Source organism: Paramisgurnus dabryanus, chromosome 21, assembly GCF_030506205.2.
Source record: "Paramisgurnus dabryanus chromosome 21, PD_genome_1.1, whole genome shotgun sequence".
In the NCBI taxonomy this organism is placed as follows: Eukaryota; Metazoa; Chordata; class Actinopteri; order Cypriniformes; family Cobitidae; genus Paramisgurnus; species Paramisgurnus dabryanus.
Window position 1 is genome coordinate 27,364,259 of NC_133357.1, and position 17,105 is coordinate 27,381,363.

Here is a 17,105-nt window from a genome sequence, read left to right on the forward strand (position 1 = left end):
CTCTGTTGTAATTGAATTAGGATGTTGAAATGTGTCCCGTTGTGTTTACAATCAAACTTTTTAATGATAAACTCTTTTGTTGAGGTCATGACTCGTGACCTAAAGACTTTCTCCCAGAGCATCAGGTTTTATTATTATTGCATGTGTACAGACAGATAAACCTGTATACACTGATGGTGATAATAACATAAACATTGTGGACAGTCTTTTAAAATTTCTCATTGCAAAAAAATGACTTTCTTACTTAGTATTTTGGTCTTGTTTTCAGTAGAAATATAAAAAAATTCATAACTTGTTTAACTCTGTGGATCCTGTACATAATAATTACTTATTATGACTTAATATAAAATATTCCTTTAATTTTTAATGGTCTGTCATTGACCCAGTACCACATATGAGATACTGTTTGAAAGCTTAAAATCTCTACTTTCTGCAGATAAGCATCACTTTGAGATATGTTTTACTGTAATAAAGTTATTTACACTTAATTTACACTATCACCCCCTACACACAATTTTTTTATATCGTTTAATATTCACATATTTCATATTTTTCAAGTATGACAAACATGGGCAAGTCTTATATCAAATGAAAGCTCTCATTCTCAGGAATAAGGCTATAGCGTTTTATCATCACATATCCAACAATCGTCAAATGAATAATGAGGTAAAAAAATGGTATTTTGTAAACATATGTGAAACTTAAGAATGAACTGCCTCAGATAGCACAGATAGCCAAAAAGTTACAACATATTTTATCTTAGGTCCTACTCTAAACAATGAGTCCATTCACAGCATTTTCTTTGGTTGTGTGCATGAATAATCCCTTGCTATTTATTATATGTGCAAAACAAATATTTTATATGAAAAATTTATTTTCACTCCCTTCAGAAAAAATAAGAATAACTTTTGAATTCGACATGCTCAAGAGTTCATTCTTTTTTTGGGTGTTTACTGTCTGCTGCTGCTAACAACTGTCAAGAACAGGACACAAACCCAGGCGCAGACAGTATAACAGAAACTTTTATTATAACAGAAATGAGAAAACAAAACCTACGAGGGGGCAAAACACACTAGGGAAACAAAACACCAAACAAACTAGACTTAACAATAAACTTCACAAGGAACTACACTTACTTGACTGAATACTAGACTAGATTTAATAAGAATCAACACACAGGATAAGTACAAAACGAACGAGCACAGGACAGCAAACACAAGGGCATTAAATAGGGGAGCAAATCAAGAGGGAACAGGTGTTGGCCAGATAAACAAGTTATGGCCAGATAAACAAAGCCAAGTGCCTTAACATAAAACATGGTACTGCCAGAGCCCTGTCACAAGGAGCTAGAAACTATGACAAGACAGGATCCTGACAACAACCAGGGCGGGGTTTCCCAAAAGCATCGTAAGGCTAAGTAGATCGTAAAAACGATCGTACGAATCATCTTAGAATTACTGGCTGTTTCCCAAAAGCTTTGTAGCTTAAGAAGTACTTGAAAATCATCGTAGATCTACGAGTGCTCTGGAGTAATCGTTCATTCATAAGTGCATCATAAGACAGCAGTGTTACAAGGTCACCTGCAGGACAACCAGCAAATTGCACTCCTGCAATAACGATAATGTTATGTTTTAAATGTAGGCTATATTTATTTATTGGGGTTTTCTTTGTTTATTTGTTTAAATTACTTTAATATAATATATTTAAAATTCAAACGAGAAATGAAATTTAAATGACTAAACATAAATTAATAAAGAAGGAAAACGTATTTGGTACAATTCTGGTAAAAGTTGGTACTAGCAAATTGATAAATGGTTCCTACCAATTTCTGCTATAATTCATCTAGGCCAGGGGTTCCCAAACTTTTTTTCCTGCGCACCCCCTTCTATGTCCCAACCGGGTTGGCGCACCCCCAATCCCCATTTTAAAAAAAATCCAAAAAAGCTTTATTTTCTCACCATAAATACTCATGTTTAATCATGCGCAAATAACCAAGGGCCGGTTGCACTAGCCGGACGTTAAGAAGTTGGGTGTAATAGTCCTACGTCGGGCTTAGCTACGTCCAACATTGTGAAAAATATTTACGCCTATTGCACCATCTGAAACTACGCTCAGCGTAGATGATGCGCGCCCCTGTGTATGCGTTTAACCACTGTGATATTTAGACGCCATTCGAGTTTACTATGGTAAAAAATGTACACTTACTGCCGTCAGCTAATAGATGACATATGAGAGGTTTCCTCATGTTTACCAGTGCGTCACGTGCAGACCCATCAAACACATTAACGAAAGCCTTTACTGTTCGCACAAAAGGTGTATAATAGTTTGCAGATTCATTATAACAGCTCAAGTTTCAAACAAAATTAAATGAAAGCTTTTAATAAGTTCTCTACAGTAAGTATTTATGTATTTTATTATATAATTCATTGGCGGTCTCTTTACCATGCATGAAAACACATTGCTCGCGTATCCTGTGCCCATGTCTCGTCACATTTCATTATTTCTATTTTTGCCATAAAAAAGTCTCTCTCTCTTGGTCCCTCTCCTCCTTCGTGACTAACAACTTTATCATAAGACGTCCCACATGACAGTTTCCCTGATTTCAGTCAGTTAAGCATATTTATAATTTATATGGAATGAATGAAACGAGTTGGCACGCATATAGCGGCTGCAGTGCATAACAGAAGAGCAGTGCGTAGAAAAAGACAGCAGCTGTCTTCTACGTTTCTATCAAAAACTAATAAATTATAGTTTTTTATTTAAAATAAAAGCGATTACAAAGGAAATGTTTACTGTTCATTTTTTTATTTATTTATTGTATGGAAAAACCCCACTTAAAGAAACAGACCGCCATTACATTTTTCCTCTCGCGCACCCCCTGGTGGCAGCTCGCGTACCCCTGGGGGTGCGCGTACCACACTTTGGGAATCCCTGATCTAGGCTACAGTAAAAAAAAAATGTTTTGAAGGGTATGGCATCTGATTAAAGAAACCAAATAAATATTTACGGTACAATGCAATAATCCCTAATAATAAATAAACATAGATAATAAAAAACAAATAATAATAATAATAATCTAAACTATAAGATAAAATGCAGAAGGCATTTTGCAGTGGGACAAGTCCTAACTTAATACAGAAAATAATATTTCATTATGAACAATTTTAAAACATTTAAAAGGTCATTGAACAATGATAAAAAATATTATAAAAATATTAGTGCACATCGGCTAAAGATCATTAGCCTAAACAAGCTTCTGCTACAAATTCGAGTCATTCTATTGGTGACATTTCAACACTTGACAAACAGATAGCGACTCGTAAGTAGCACTTAAAACGTTATCGGGAAACCCAGCCCAGAACTGTCTGCAGTCTGCTAGAGCACACAGAACCAGAGTTATACACTTTCAAAGACAGTGTTTACAATATTTGTCACAAACAACAGCCTTTTCTGTTCTGTTTCTGTTTTCTGTAAAATGATATAAAGATATTGCATTTATTTCACTGTATGTGGTTATGGGAGCACTTCAAATGTTTTTAGGCAGAAATTGTATACAAAAAGGGTATTATTCCTCCCTTCAGATGGAATAAAATAACTTTTGCATAGATTATGATAGAGAAAAAATCCCTGGAATCAAACAAAACTGTCTGCAGGTTTCGTTACCACTCAGGGCCAGAGTTATACACTTTAAAAGACTTTAGAAAAAAAAAACATCAAAAAGCACCTATTTATTTTTGTGTTTATTAGAGGACTGACAACACATATAACCATGTTTAGCACTTTCAACAGTGTTTTATGCCATTTCAAAGGGTTTCCTGTAAAATGATACCAAACTTTTGTATGTAAACCTTTGCATGGGAAGCTTTTGATATTGGGTAGGCCAAATCCAGGCGAAAATCCCCAAAATAGCCTCAGAGTGTAAGATATATTCTTGATGAGCAAAATAAACTTAGAAAATAAGTCTAGTTTTAAGACAAAAAATATACAATTTAAGTGAATTTGTGCTTAAATCAAGCTAAATTATCTGCCAATGGGGTGAGAAAATTTTGCTTGTATTAAGTGTTTAAAAAAAAATTAATTCGTCCCATTGGCAGATATTTTTGCTTGTTTTAAGCACAAATTCACTTAAATTGTAAATTTTTTGTTTAAAAACTAGACTTACTTTCTAAGATAATTTCGCTCCTTAAAAAAAAAAACTTAATTCAAGAATTTTTTAATATTTCTACTGATAAAAAGATAAAAATACTAAGTAAGAAAGTCATTTTTTGCAGTGCTATATAAATTCATAGTTTACCCAACAGGTGTTTTATACACATGGATAAATACTCTCGATGCGGTATTTCTGGATCACCTGTACATATCACAAAAATGTAAAGTATTCAACAGAGTAAACTGTCCAAACTGTGCACCTGACTTATCCTTTTCAATGTAACCCCAGAAGTCAAATCTTTATTTCGATCTGACTGCCAACGTTAATACATTTTTTGATGTATAAAGGGCAAAACAGCCACATTTCTTTCTGGTTTAGACTGGTTGACATGTGGCATGCGTGACACGCTTGATAAGGTCATGTGACAATGTCGCATACTATTGTTTAAAATGCTTAGCACTGCACAATTGTAATTGCTTCACGTGCGTTTTTGTAAAAATAGTAGGTAGACTGTAGGAAGTTGTGGGCTAATAATGGAACTCTATATAAAATAAATAAGCACCAAAGCCAGGGAATCATTTAAGTATTCATCATAATATTCCAGAAAAAAATCCCTTGTATTTCATAGTATTTTGTTGTACTTTCTAATAATCTAAGTATAACTGATGTTAAGTTTCCTGCTATTGTGTGGTGTAGATGTCTCCGGTCTCTTTAGTGTGTGTGTGTGTGTGTGTGTGTGTACCTCCCCTAAACCTCCCCCCTCCTCCTCAGCTCCTCAACCCTCCCTTCAGTACCAAACACACACATTCACTCACTCTCTCTCTCTCTTTCCTCTCCTTCTCTTCCTTTGCTTACAGCTTCAGACATTTGGGGAATCCTCAAACAAGTTGTTAGTGCACAGACACATTGTCACAGAAATCTGTAAATGCTCAGGGACTGTATGTAAGTTCTGCCCTGCCGTGTCCCAGCTCCTTCACTTTGCATCTTTCGTGGTGGACGCAGACTGCGCCGGTTGGAGACACCTTCAGCGTTTGGCTTTTTGATTATGGCATTGTAAAGCCCTACACACTGGATGTACACTCGACTCGCTGGTGAGTTTGTGTTTATCTCTCTCTCTCTCTCATCTCTGTCCAGTCCCAATCTCCAGGTTTCGTGTGACAAGAAGCATCACCGGACGGCGCTTCTGGTCCTCAGAAGTTTATACTGAAGTTTTGATTGAATTCTCTCGTGTGTCTCGGTCTGTCGTTCTCGCCCCCCCTCCTCTCTCTGGAACGCTCTGGATTCAGATTACTGGCTTCCTCCTGTTGTTGGCGGTCACAGGTTTCTGCTTTGGCTCCCACGCTCTCGCGCGGAGGGGAAGGAAAGCGCTGCTGATAAGAGTTTAAGAGTCTCAGACTTTTGTTAGCCTAGCCGCCTCGATGCGTGTGTGCACGAGTGTCTTTGAAGGAGGGAAACTTTTAAGCCGTTGACTTGGCTTGTTTTGTTGATTTTGGAGGTAACTGTTCTTTTTATGGGTGGAGGGGTGAGAAAATTGGAAACAGATCCCCACCCCGAGCTGAAGTGAGTCAAACACAGGCACATATGTGTGTACGACAAACATCCCGTGACTTAGAAAAGGGAAAACGAGAAATGTTTGTAGGCATTGGAAAGGGGATTGGGGAATTCTCAGTGGGTTGATGTTTGCAGTGTTTTGGGTTCAGGGAGCGGTGGAAAGGGGTTGGGATGAGATGTTTGTGTTTTACGTCTGCTGCAAAAAAGTTTTTTAGCTGACACTTAAATGATGGAGTCAATCCATTGGGGTCTGCCGAAGGATTTGATGGGCTTGTGTCAGTCTAATAGTGGACATTTGGGAGGAAACGTCCTCTTTTCACATCCATGAGGAAGTTGCGTTGCGGCCGGCCTTGTGATGCTTTATTCCCACAGTCTGAGGTAGACGTCTGTTCCCCAAAACCTCATTAGCTGCTTACTTTTCTGCCTCGGTCTATGCGATATGCCCATTTTAACAGCGAAATTGGGAAGTCTTTAGTTTTGAACTTTAAATAGAGAAGCTTTGGTTATAAGTGCCGCCAGTTTCTGCTGAAGTAGTCAATGAATAGTGTGCCATCAGCTGGCGTGTCTATGATGACAACGCTTTGGAAACTTCACAGTTTTGCACAAAAATCTAGTACCTTGTGTCAGACCACATGCATTCATCTCTTAAGTGACTGGATGTTCCCAGGTATTCATTTAAAGAAGGAATGAAACCTCTCTTCCTCTCCGTCGTATTCCCATCTCACCGGACCGCCTGTGCTACGAATGATAAGATATAATAGCGGTAGCTCTTCCTGTCCTGAACAGGACGCAGTGTGTGTTCAGTCCTGTATTCATCCTCTCATCCATTGGGAATATCATATTGTACGGTCGAGGGCACAGCAGTCGAGCGTCTATGTATACTGACACATCTCACGCTTGCTGCCGCTGGTCCTGGTGGTTGTCAGTGTGTTGTTTTGAGGTTGCTAAAGTGTTTCTCATTCTGATTCCTCGATATGATCGGTGTCTTTCTTTTAATGAATCCAAGGGATTTTTATTTTAAATTACAGTTATATGAGTTTCTCTGAATTATATAGATTAACATTTGAAATTGTCTGTCTGCATCCTGTTATTTAAAAATATTTATTACATACACATAAAAAAAATTTAAATCCACATTCAGGAATTTAAAAGGCTTTCTTAATTGTGGTTATAAATGGCACATAACCTTGACATTAGCACAGATTTCATTTACAAACAGAGTCACATACCAAAGTTTAAATTATGAGGTTAGACGCTTTAAAAAACCCAAACCATAAATATGAGCAAAAGTAATAAAGATGCTTGTTTTAGCAAGCACCCATAATTATTACGGTCAACCCTGGAAATGGGTCAGAGGAAACCTGATCTCTAACCAGCACTCTCCAATATGTTCTCCCAGAGGTCGGCTCACATGAAGCCCTGAGGTCAAGAGGGCTAAGAAGGTCACCTGACTGCACATCCTTCCAGACAAAGATTGATCTCAAAACTATTCCATTCCCAGAAACACCACATGTCTGTTTCGTCAATGTTAACATGACGTCTGCATGATTTAATAAGTTACTTCATTTGCTGCATACACTGTAGTTTTTCATGAAGTCAAGCGTTTATGCACTAAAGTGTTTTTGAGCGTTTGGATTTAGGGTCACAAAATCTCTTTAAACAGACCCATCCCATGCAGCGAATAAATGCATCAAATATCCTCCCTTCCCTGATTCCAGGACGCAGATCCCTGTTTGCATTGAATTCATCAGCTGTAATCATTTATATAAAGTAAGCTGCTTTGACATATTGCTTCAGACATGAAAATCTGTCTTTCGTGCATTGCATGACAGCTTAGCTCCATACTGAGCAGGATATGAGAAAACTATTTTTGGGATTATTCACATGAGTGGTTTCTTGATGGAGTCCCCGTGAAGCATCTGCTCAGATGTGTTCATGTGTTGATGCCCTCATCTGGTGACTTCAGCACATTGAATAAATAGGAAATGTTTTTAAAGAAGGGGATGGAAAAGCCTCTTGCTCGTCAAGTCTTGAGTTAAAAATGCATTGCGTTCAGTCACTTCACATTGGTATCTCACGTGTGTCCTTAAAAGAGATGAAAATGAGTGTTTACTTCTATACGCTTGGTGTATTTTAATGTTTATGACTTTTATTTCCTGTAATGCATTTAAATAAATCAAGTTAATAACTCAATACAGATAACACAAATACAGTTTTCAGAGGCAGGAAAGAGTAAACGCTGAGGAAAAAACTTTTCCTCCAAACGCTCAGAGCAATTCACATAATTAGTCACAAAGACAAATTTCATGTCTTTTCCTCTTAATCACAGCACATTGTTATACTCTGAGCTTTAGTCATTAAGCAAATAAAGCTGTTGGGAGAAAAACCTGCTGCTGGCTGTTCAAACATTTACATTTGTTCAGACATTTCCTGGAAAAACACATAAGGGTCAGTTATTAATAAATGATACGCTTTGATGATTCATATTTACACATTATACGTTTATTATGTAGACATTTATTATATGTTTTAAGCCAGCTTGTGCTTGATTTTTCTTTCTTTCTTTCTTTCCTTAAGCAAACAGACATTAGTTATTCAAAACCACTTGCAGTAGATCAGTGGTTCCCAACCTTTTTCAATTACAACAATATTTAAAGGCAATACAAAAATATTTTATTTTTTTCCAAATAAAATTAACTAGAGCTTGGAATGACTAGACAGATGTATATTCGCTAATAAAATTTGCTTTTTTTTGCTAATTTTAAGTCATCTCGAGGCCCCCCTTTGGGCGCCGGCCCCCTGGTTTGAAAACACTGCAGTGGATAACCCTTCTTGAAGTTACATTGTTTCACTATGAAAGGCTTAAACCTTACCAGGTCAGATCTTAAGCCATGATATCTACTGTATGTCAGGATTTAGTACATATATGCACACATGACTACATTTTAAATCTATGAGAATTTGTGCATATTGGTCTTTTGTTTAAGAGTAAATAATCAGGTTTTGAGTTTGGATTTAAAATGACATTTGACAGTATTGCTCAGACACAGTAGTGGCCGGTGACTTTTCTTCCGAGGGGTGGGAATTCAAAATATGTGTGTTGCTCATCATGTCAAAGTATTTGTTTGTTACGTCATGTGAACTATGTGCATCATGCCTCTTGTCAACATACATGCCTGCTGCACACGTGTCGAAAGGGTTTATAATAAAAGAGACGCTCACGTTCACAAAATAGTCACAAGACACTAACTTAACATTAAACTCTGATTACACTTGAGATTAAGTGAGTATCTGGCAAACTCGAGCGTCACTTTTATCATAAACTCCTTTTGAAGCGTCTGCAGCAGACATTTATTTTGACATCACATTTTACATGTTTACATGAACACATATTTTGGGCTGAATACTTCTTGTGACGAGCTTCGCATCATGCGCCCTCGATAAAGAAGCTACCCGCCACCACTGGTCAGACAGCATGTTTGGGATTTGACAGTACATGTGCCGTGAGTTTAATACTAATACCAGAACCAAAACTTATTTCTTTCTTTTGTTTGGTTCACACGAGACATTTTATTCATACCTTTGCAGACTTTAACTCCTTGTCTTCACCCATTCTTCTTCCATGAGGTGAAACATTTCATGTCATTCCTCTTGACTCCAAGTCTGACAGGAGCTGTCACACATTACTCACATGCTTTGCTTTAAGAGTCTTCAATCATGAGCACATATATTTACAGATGAACCCCAGACGTCTTAAGTAATCCAAACTGGCTTCAATATTTTATTCAATACTAATCAATGTTCTTATATGCATATCATTGTCTCATCTCATAGTATTTCGGCTAAACAAACAATAAGGTTAAATTAAACATAAACCCATGAAATGTTCAAGGTTCAGCGTGAGAACCTTCAGGTCCATCAGGAACTTTATATTAAGTAGTTTACTATTAAACCTGCAAAGAACGAATATCAATATCCATAACATTTAAAAATAACGGTTTGAATCAAATGTTTATTTGCACGAATTAATTAATTTATATAGTAGGCCTAGTTTAGTACTTTTGGAAACAGTTGAAAGTGTGACAGCGTGACATTTTGGTGGTTTATTTTAAGCTGTGTCTTTCAGTGTAGCGGACGTCTTCTTTTCTCTGTGTGACAGAGTTCAGAAGTGAAATCCGACAGGGACGAGAGCCACTGAAAGGAACCGATGAGAGACGCTGAAAGAAGCGTGAATGAGGAAAGTCAGAGTTTATTTTTAGCTTCTCTTTCCACCTCTTCAGGACTGTTGTTTTTGTTGAGAAAGGTGGGCGCATGTGTAGCTCGTCCACCTCAAAGCTTGCTGGGAAAAACCCAAGAGTCAGTTAAAACCCGGTCTATACTGAAGTCTCACTACAGTTTCCACACAGGAAAGACCGTGCTTCATCAAGCCATATGAATGTGTATGGTGGCAATTTTGTTCCATCATACTTATTTTTATTTGACCAGTTTTATTGCTGAATTCCTCTTGTCAGTTTTCTGCTGATTTATTTGCTGTGAATCCAGTAACAATATGAGTTTTTTTAATTAAATGTTTCCCTGAATTTTAACTCTCTGTGTGATGTTGATGTCAGTACAGCAATCTAATACATGACCATAGAAATCACTTTTGAATCCATGCTCGGTTTACAAAAAATTGTTTTGCATAAGTAATTCACTCACAGTGGAAGTCTATGGGGAAGTCTTTTACTAGAAATTTATGAGTGCACATTTCTGCATTAAAATGTTATTTATATTTACATTTAGGTATTTAGCAGACACTTTTATCCAAAGCAACTTACAAAGATAAGGAAACAATAAAGTGCAATTGTTTTACAAATTTGGAGACAACATTGTATTAAACCTAAAGCAATTATTATTTTTTAATAAATAGGCTCCATAAATTAAAGAGGTCAAATGGTTAAACTTCTATATTTATTTGGTGAAGAGAAATGGTTAAGCACAAGAGTTTATTTTGTATAAATTGGCTGTTTTCCCAGAAGAATTGTGTATTTCTAAATGAGCCCACCGCCCTGTTTTTTTCCATGTTGCAATTTGATGGAGCACGCTGTGTTGCTGTGTTCGGGGTCTCTGATGTAATGTATATGAACATCACCTATGAAACGGTTACCAGCAGCGGTAACTGAACTCTGCTATAACTCATACCGCTACACGCTTAAAGCTGCCCACACTTACCCACATAACCAAAAAACACTGGAAAGAGAGTGTGGAAACATCATCTGTCTCGCTCTTCACACCTCATCCTTCGTCTGTTTTTCTTCTATATGCATTGTGCATTATTGTTTAAAAAAAAAAAGAAAGAGATTGTTTGCCCTCATTTCCAGTAGCAAAAACCCAGTTCAACAATGTGTGCGTCACTCAGCATTGTGCTCGTCTGTGTCATCATGTGTGTTTGTGTAATATTGCACAACTGTACTTATTAGCTTTAGTGTTTACAAAAATCAAAATGTGATAGTTTCCTTAAACAAATCACACCATGATATATAACCTAGAAAATGTTTAATCATTTGAATAATAATAATAATAATAATTACATGTTAAGTGTCACAAAAATATTTTTTCAAACATTGTAAATTAAGAAATGCTTTGTAGATCTTGCATAAGTGCCTATAAAAATAATAATGTCTGTTATATACATCTAATCTATGTTAACCAAACAGATATAAGAATGTAAAATCAAATATAACGCAGTAAACAGGGTGTGTAAGGTTGGGATCCCTCTCGTGAATATTTAAAGACATTGTGTTACTGCCAAATAGACAGAACAAGAGGAACATAATAATTAGAGAGATTTTAACAAAAATGATCATCAGTTACTCATCTTTATGTTGTTACAAACCCTTATAACTTTATTCCTGGAACATACAGTAACAGATGATGTTAAAGTTTCTCTTTGCTATCCAATGGAAGCCCACACTGTACAAAGTATTAGTTATGTTTTTTAAACCTACAAGTTAAACATTTAAGTTGAAAAATTATAAATATTTTATATTTTTTTCACTATACATTTTCACTTAAAGTAAGAAATTTTAGACAATACCAATTAAAATGATTATTTGTATGTGTAAAGTATAAGGACCATATGGAAAGGATAACATAAATAAGTTTATGTGACCCTTTGTGCATGATTTAAATCTGTGAAGAACAGACAAAAATCTAACTTTTCTGTGAAAATCTTCCTGCACATTAAGTTTTGTCATGTGAAGACATCACAGCAGGTTTGATGTCAGTAATGTCAAACATCGATGTACAGTATCTCTCAACTGATAGCCAAAAACGTACAAGCAATAGTGCCAATGAGATTTGGGTGAAAACTTTGAAAACTTTAACTGTGTTCTTTCTCCAAAACATTTGTCATTCCTTGAAGTAACTACTGTATATTATTACGGTTAAAGGAAGATGCAAAGCACCAAAAATAAGTCAAACCATAACGTTTTGCAATGTAAGCACATCACCTGGCAGCAGACCCATGAATCATCTCTACAGTCAAAGTGAATGAAAGCTTCTAAGTTTAACTTTTAATAAGCACTTCTCCCATACATGGCTTCGGCAAGGCTTGCGTTGAAAAATAGTTTTTCGTTTTAATACAGCTGAAACCAAACCTAAAAAGTAGAAAATGTTTGCATGTGCTGAATCAGCGCCTAAAAAAATCCCAAATTTAAAGAATCTGAACTGCAGCCAAGATTCCGGAAATATTGAACCTCCCGTGAGGCTTTTGTACATTTTCAGACTCCTAACATGGGATTTTTAATTAGAGATTGGAGGTCAATCTCAGCCTGGAAGCCAAAGTAAACTGTCAGGTATAAAGTGCTGCAGTGTTAAGTTTAGTTTGCCTAACTTTAGTCATGAGTCACTTTATCTAAAGTGTAATGCTGCTCTACATCAGTCCCACCCTGAAATACTCCTCCTTAATAATCCTTATTCCCATCACACACACACTTGATCCTTTCCCTAAACTCTCCTTTTCTCTCTCCACACCCTTTTTTCTTCCTTTAGTTCCAGCTGCTTTTGCTCTGTTTGTTTCAAAGCCTCTCCCACTTGCAGCTCGTTCAGCCCATCTCTCTCTCTCTCTTTTTTTCGCTCTCTCTCTCTTTCTCCTTATCCAACATTCTCTAAATTCCTTCAGAGTTCTTAAGGGACGGACCCTTCTGGCACACTGTAACCCCTCCGCTCTCTCTCTCTCTCTCTTTGTATAATTCACTTACATTTGTGTTGTCAAGTTATTATTATTATTTCTCCAAAGGCATTTTAGGAAACTCATCTGAGACAATGTTTGGTACCTGAACACATAACAGAGAACTCCATAAACGCATTATTCATTTGACAGACACCTATAGTGCATTATACATCATTAAAGTCCTTTTCACACCAAGATTACAGAAAATAAACGGAAAATACGTCTGGGGGTTGTTTTTTGGTTCATTCACACTGCCAATGATTTTCCGGAATCTTTGCATGTGTTCACAAGCATACCGTAAAGCCATGTGATGTATTTAAAGTCCTGCACTTGGAGGTTTTTCCACAGTGTCAGAAGTTTGCTTATTATCTGGGATTTCTCTCTTGAGAAAGAGCTGAACTTCTGGTTGCAATGACACGCACATCGTCATTACGGCACACCCTACGGCATTGTTTCTGCGTCTTGTTCACACGGAATGCTTTCCGTGAATGTTACGGCTATGTTACTACTGTAGGTTTTTTCAACCCAGTCTCACGGAGTTGCGTATAAATAGCACGAAGTGTAAAAATTGTGCAATACATACGCCAAATTCCACTTTGGCGTGCATATGATATGCCAGTCCTTCCCATTCACTTAAACGGTGCATCTTTTTTTGTCGTTTTATTTATTGGTTTCTCAATTTTTTTTTACCATTTTCGCTTGGGTTTAGGGTTAGAACAACTTTTTGTTATATAAAAATGACATCCTAACCCAAACCCCAATTCTAACCCCAACTCCAAGCGACCACAGCTTAAATATAGACAAAAACATGGAGAAACCTGTATATTAAATAACCTCCTTAAGCAAATCTGAAATCTAACCCTAAACCCAAGCAAAAATGGTTTAAAAAATAGAAAAAAATTGAGAAAGCAATAAATAAAACGATATAAAAGTTTAAGTGAATGGGAAGGACTGGCGTATCATATGCATGCCAAAGTGGAATTACGGGAGCGATCCCAGAACATTTACGGGACGTGTTTGTGTTCACACCAACATGATCTCACAAAGTTCCGTGGTAGAGTCACGGAATATTTTGCTCATTTATCCGTGTCATTGTAACGGATCTCTGCATTTTTCCGCGTCAGTACCACGGACTTTCTTTTCTGTGTCAGTTTCACATATTGGTTACTCAATTGTTTTTCCTATTTTTAAACCATTGTCACTTGGGTTTGGGTAGATTTGGGGTTTGGGTTAGGATGTCTCTTTAACTATTGGTCTATCCTATTTTGTTCCGGATTTTTAAACAATTGTCGCCTGGCGTTAGGGTTAGAGTTGGGTTTGGATGCCTTTTTATGTAACAGAAAGTCGTCCTTACCCCAAACCCAAGCGACAATGGTAAGGAAAATATTCTGTGACTATAACATGGAAATTCGGAATGGGATTCGAACCCAGTTCGTTTAAATTATGGGAACACTGTTTTAACTAAAAAAAAACAAGGCACAAAAAATATTTGAAAAAGCCTTTATTTAGACATGGCTATATAACATTAAAAACATTAAACTGGGCAGCAACCCACGCGTAGCGGCACAGATATCCTGATATGCCTTGGATTCCTTTTTGTTTCACATTTTGTATACCCCATACCAAAGAGCACCTTTTTTTCTAAACTAATTTCTCCAGCTATTTTTGAGCACTTTGGATTTTTTCTGATTTCACTGTTTTAACTTTGTTTGTGAGAGATGAGGTTGACTGGACAGAGTTCAGATCATTCCTTCAGTACGTACTGGTGAGAGCTAAACAGAGCTGTAGATGCTTACATGTCTACCAAACAACAGACCCCAGGGCTGTGCACGACCCCTTTTTATCTGTCCATTTAAATACCATAGAGAATCCGGTTATAGTTTATCAATGGCTGCTGTTATAACAGCACGCATCCCAATCAAGCCTGGCACATTATAAGCAGAACACAGGCCTGCTTTCATTGTGTATTTGTGGAGGTTATTTAAGAGGAAGGTAATACAGCTGAAATTGAAAGAGCACATTGAGGCCAGAGATGTAATCAAATCTGCTTGATTCATATGACTGGTTTTGCTGGCATGCTCAACACTGCTTTCTCAATTCCACATTTGTTTGTGAGAGAACATTTTTGAAGGCGATAAAGCGAGCAGAACAAACCCAGTATTTGCTTGTCATACAATAACTGGATAATATTAACCAACTGCTAGTGTTAGAGAAGAGGATCAAATGTGGCACTGAGGAACACTAAGGGTTAAAACTTCAAGTTGTTAAAGGTTACGTGTACTGTATGTGGTTGCTTTACAGCTGTACTGAAGGCTACAAGTTGTCGTTAGCACAATGCTTTGCATTATGTTGTGAGCATTGTTATCTAATAGTTAAAGTGTTTCAAGGGGGTTGGTGAAAACATGCAGACAATCTCAGTGGTTTTTAATGCAAACCATGAGTTTGGATCCCATTTTCACAAACAAACTGATGAGTGCCATCATGTCTATGATTCTATAATGATGGTAAGGATGTTTGAATGCTGCGCTCTCAGCAAGAAAGTTTATGAGTATGAAAGCATAGCTGCAGTTTGTGTTTTTTTTGTCTTTTTGTGAGCAAGGGGGCTCTATGTTGGACACCACTGCTTTAGATACTTCTGATTCCTCCTTTCACATAAAAGTTCATCATTGCTCTAAAAAAAAGAAAAGAGTATAACTGTACCTGAATCTGTCGGTGTATCTCTGAGATGTGTGAGAAGTTGGCTGACCACTTCCTGTGCTTATTGAAGAAAGCATTCGCTCTGTCTCTGTTTTACTTACTGCTGTTTAAAGAAAGAAACACCTTGATCTTTATCTTACTAGAGAAACAGTGTGATTGAACCATACACCTGATTTAAAGATTAAACTTTACTGGTACTTCATTAAACACTGCACAGTGTTGTTACACGTGCATTTCTATAGTGCCTGATCTCACAGCAGATAAAGCTTCTACTGGCAAATCATGGTACTGGCAACCCTTGATTCTCCTATACCGGTATGAAACATAGCCTGAATGTTCTGAAAGTAACTGCATGATGCATAAATATGAATTTTTGGCTACAGATATTGAACTGTCAATATTTACAAAATCTATTATCAACAATTGTGAAGGACACTTTCCCTTAATGACAATGTGCACTTGAGCTGGTGACGACCAATGATCCACTATATTTCACCATGATATGAGAATATAAACAAGCACATCTGATGTTAACATGGTTAATGTCACAAATGTTTCTTAAATAATCTAGAAATTAAAAATATTATTTACTGTAAATAGATTTTAAATATTTAACCTACCAAAAGTAAAAAATGTGTATTATTGTGTTTAGCTGCATAGGCATTGGACGTGTGCATATGTGTGTATGTGTCTGTTCCCTGCTGTGCTGTTTTAGTGTCAGATTGTGGTCTTGTTATTTTCAGCTTATGCCGGATATGATTCAGACTAAAGGACTGTGTAATTATAACACACACACACACACACACACACACACACATACACACATGAAGGTTTCTGGTAAAACTGCTGGGATCCCCCGGTTAGGTGAAGCTTTAGTTTCATAACACGTCTGTGTGTGTTAGGGGTCTCTGTATCATCTGCCCTAGATACTGTATGCATTTGCTGCAACCCACTGCACTATCAAACTTTTTTTTCAACTAAATGTAATTAACAATAAAACTACAAATCTACATGTCATTCTGTCTTTGCATCTTTAAAACATTTGTCATTCAGTGACCTCATATTATTCTACCTAGCAAGCTGCCTACTTAGAAAGCATTTTGGGGCATTCCAGACAACTACATGTTATATAGGCAGCTCAGTACACATTAATAATACACAGCCAGTTTAAACCTGTGATGAGAAGTGAGCACGCAGGCATAATAAAGGAAATCAGAAACCCACTGGAGACCGCCACAGTCAGTGTGTCCTAGCTGCTTTCTGAGAAACGGGTCATGTAGTGGTTTCAGAGCACGCGCGTGTGTGTGACGTGTGAACGCTGACCATTGTATTGCTGACAATGACAATAATTAAGCAAATGCATTAGCATTTACAGTGCATTACCACAATTTTACAAGCACGTGCATTGCCTGGGAGTCGAACGCATGGCTGTGCTGTTGCTAGCAGCATGCTTTATTTACTGAGCTACAATAATATAGTACACATTTATGCATG

The 17,105-nt window shown here is 37.0% G+C and overlaps 1 protein-coding gene across 2 annotated transcripts in view; it reads left to right on the forward strand.

The window, feature by feature from the left end:
* The first annotated feature begins 4,959 nt into the window (after positions 1–4,959).
* The window catches only part of hdac7a (histone deacetylase 7a), a 73,591-nt gene continuing 61,445 nt past the window's right edge, over positions 4,960–17,105 (forward strand). For both annotated transcript variants that reach the window (XM_065286467.2, XM_073813039.1), the window contains exon 1: positions 4,960–5,241. In XM_065286467.2, the coding sequence (XP_065142539.1) occupies positions 5,223–5,241 (19 nt within the window). In that variant the 5' untranslated portion in view covers positions 4,960–5,222. The remainder of the gene's footprint in view (positions 5,242–17,105) is intronic.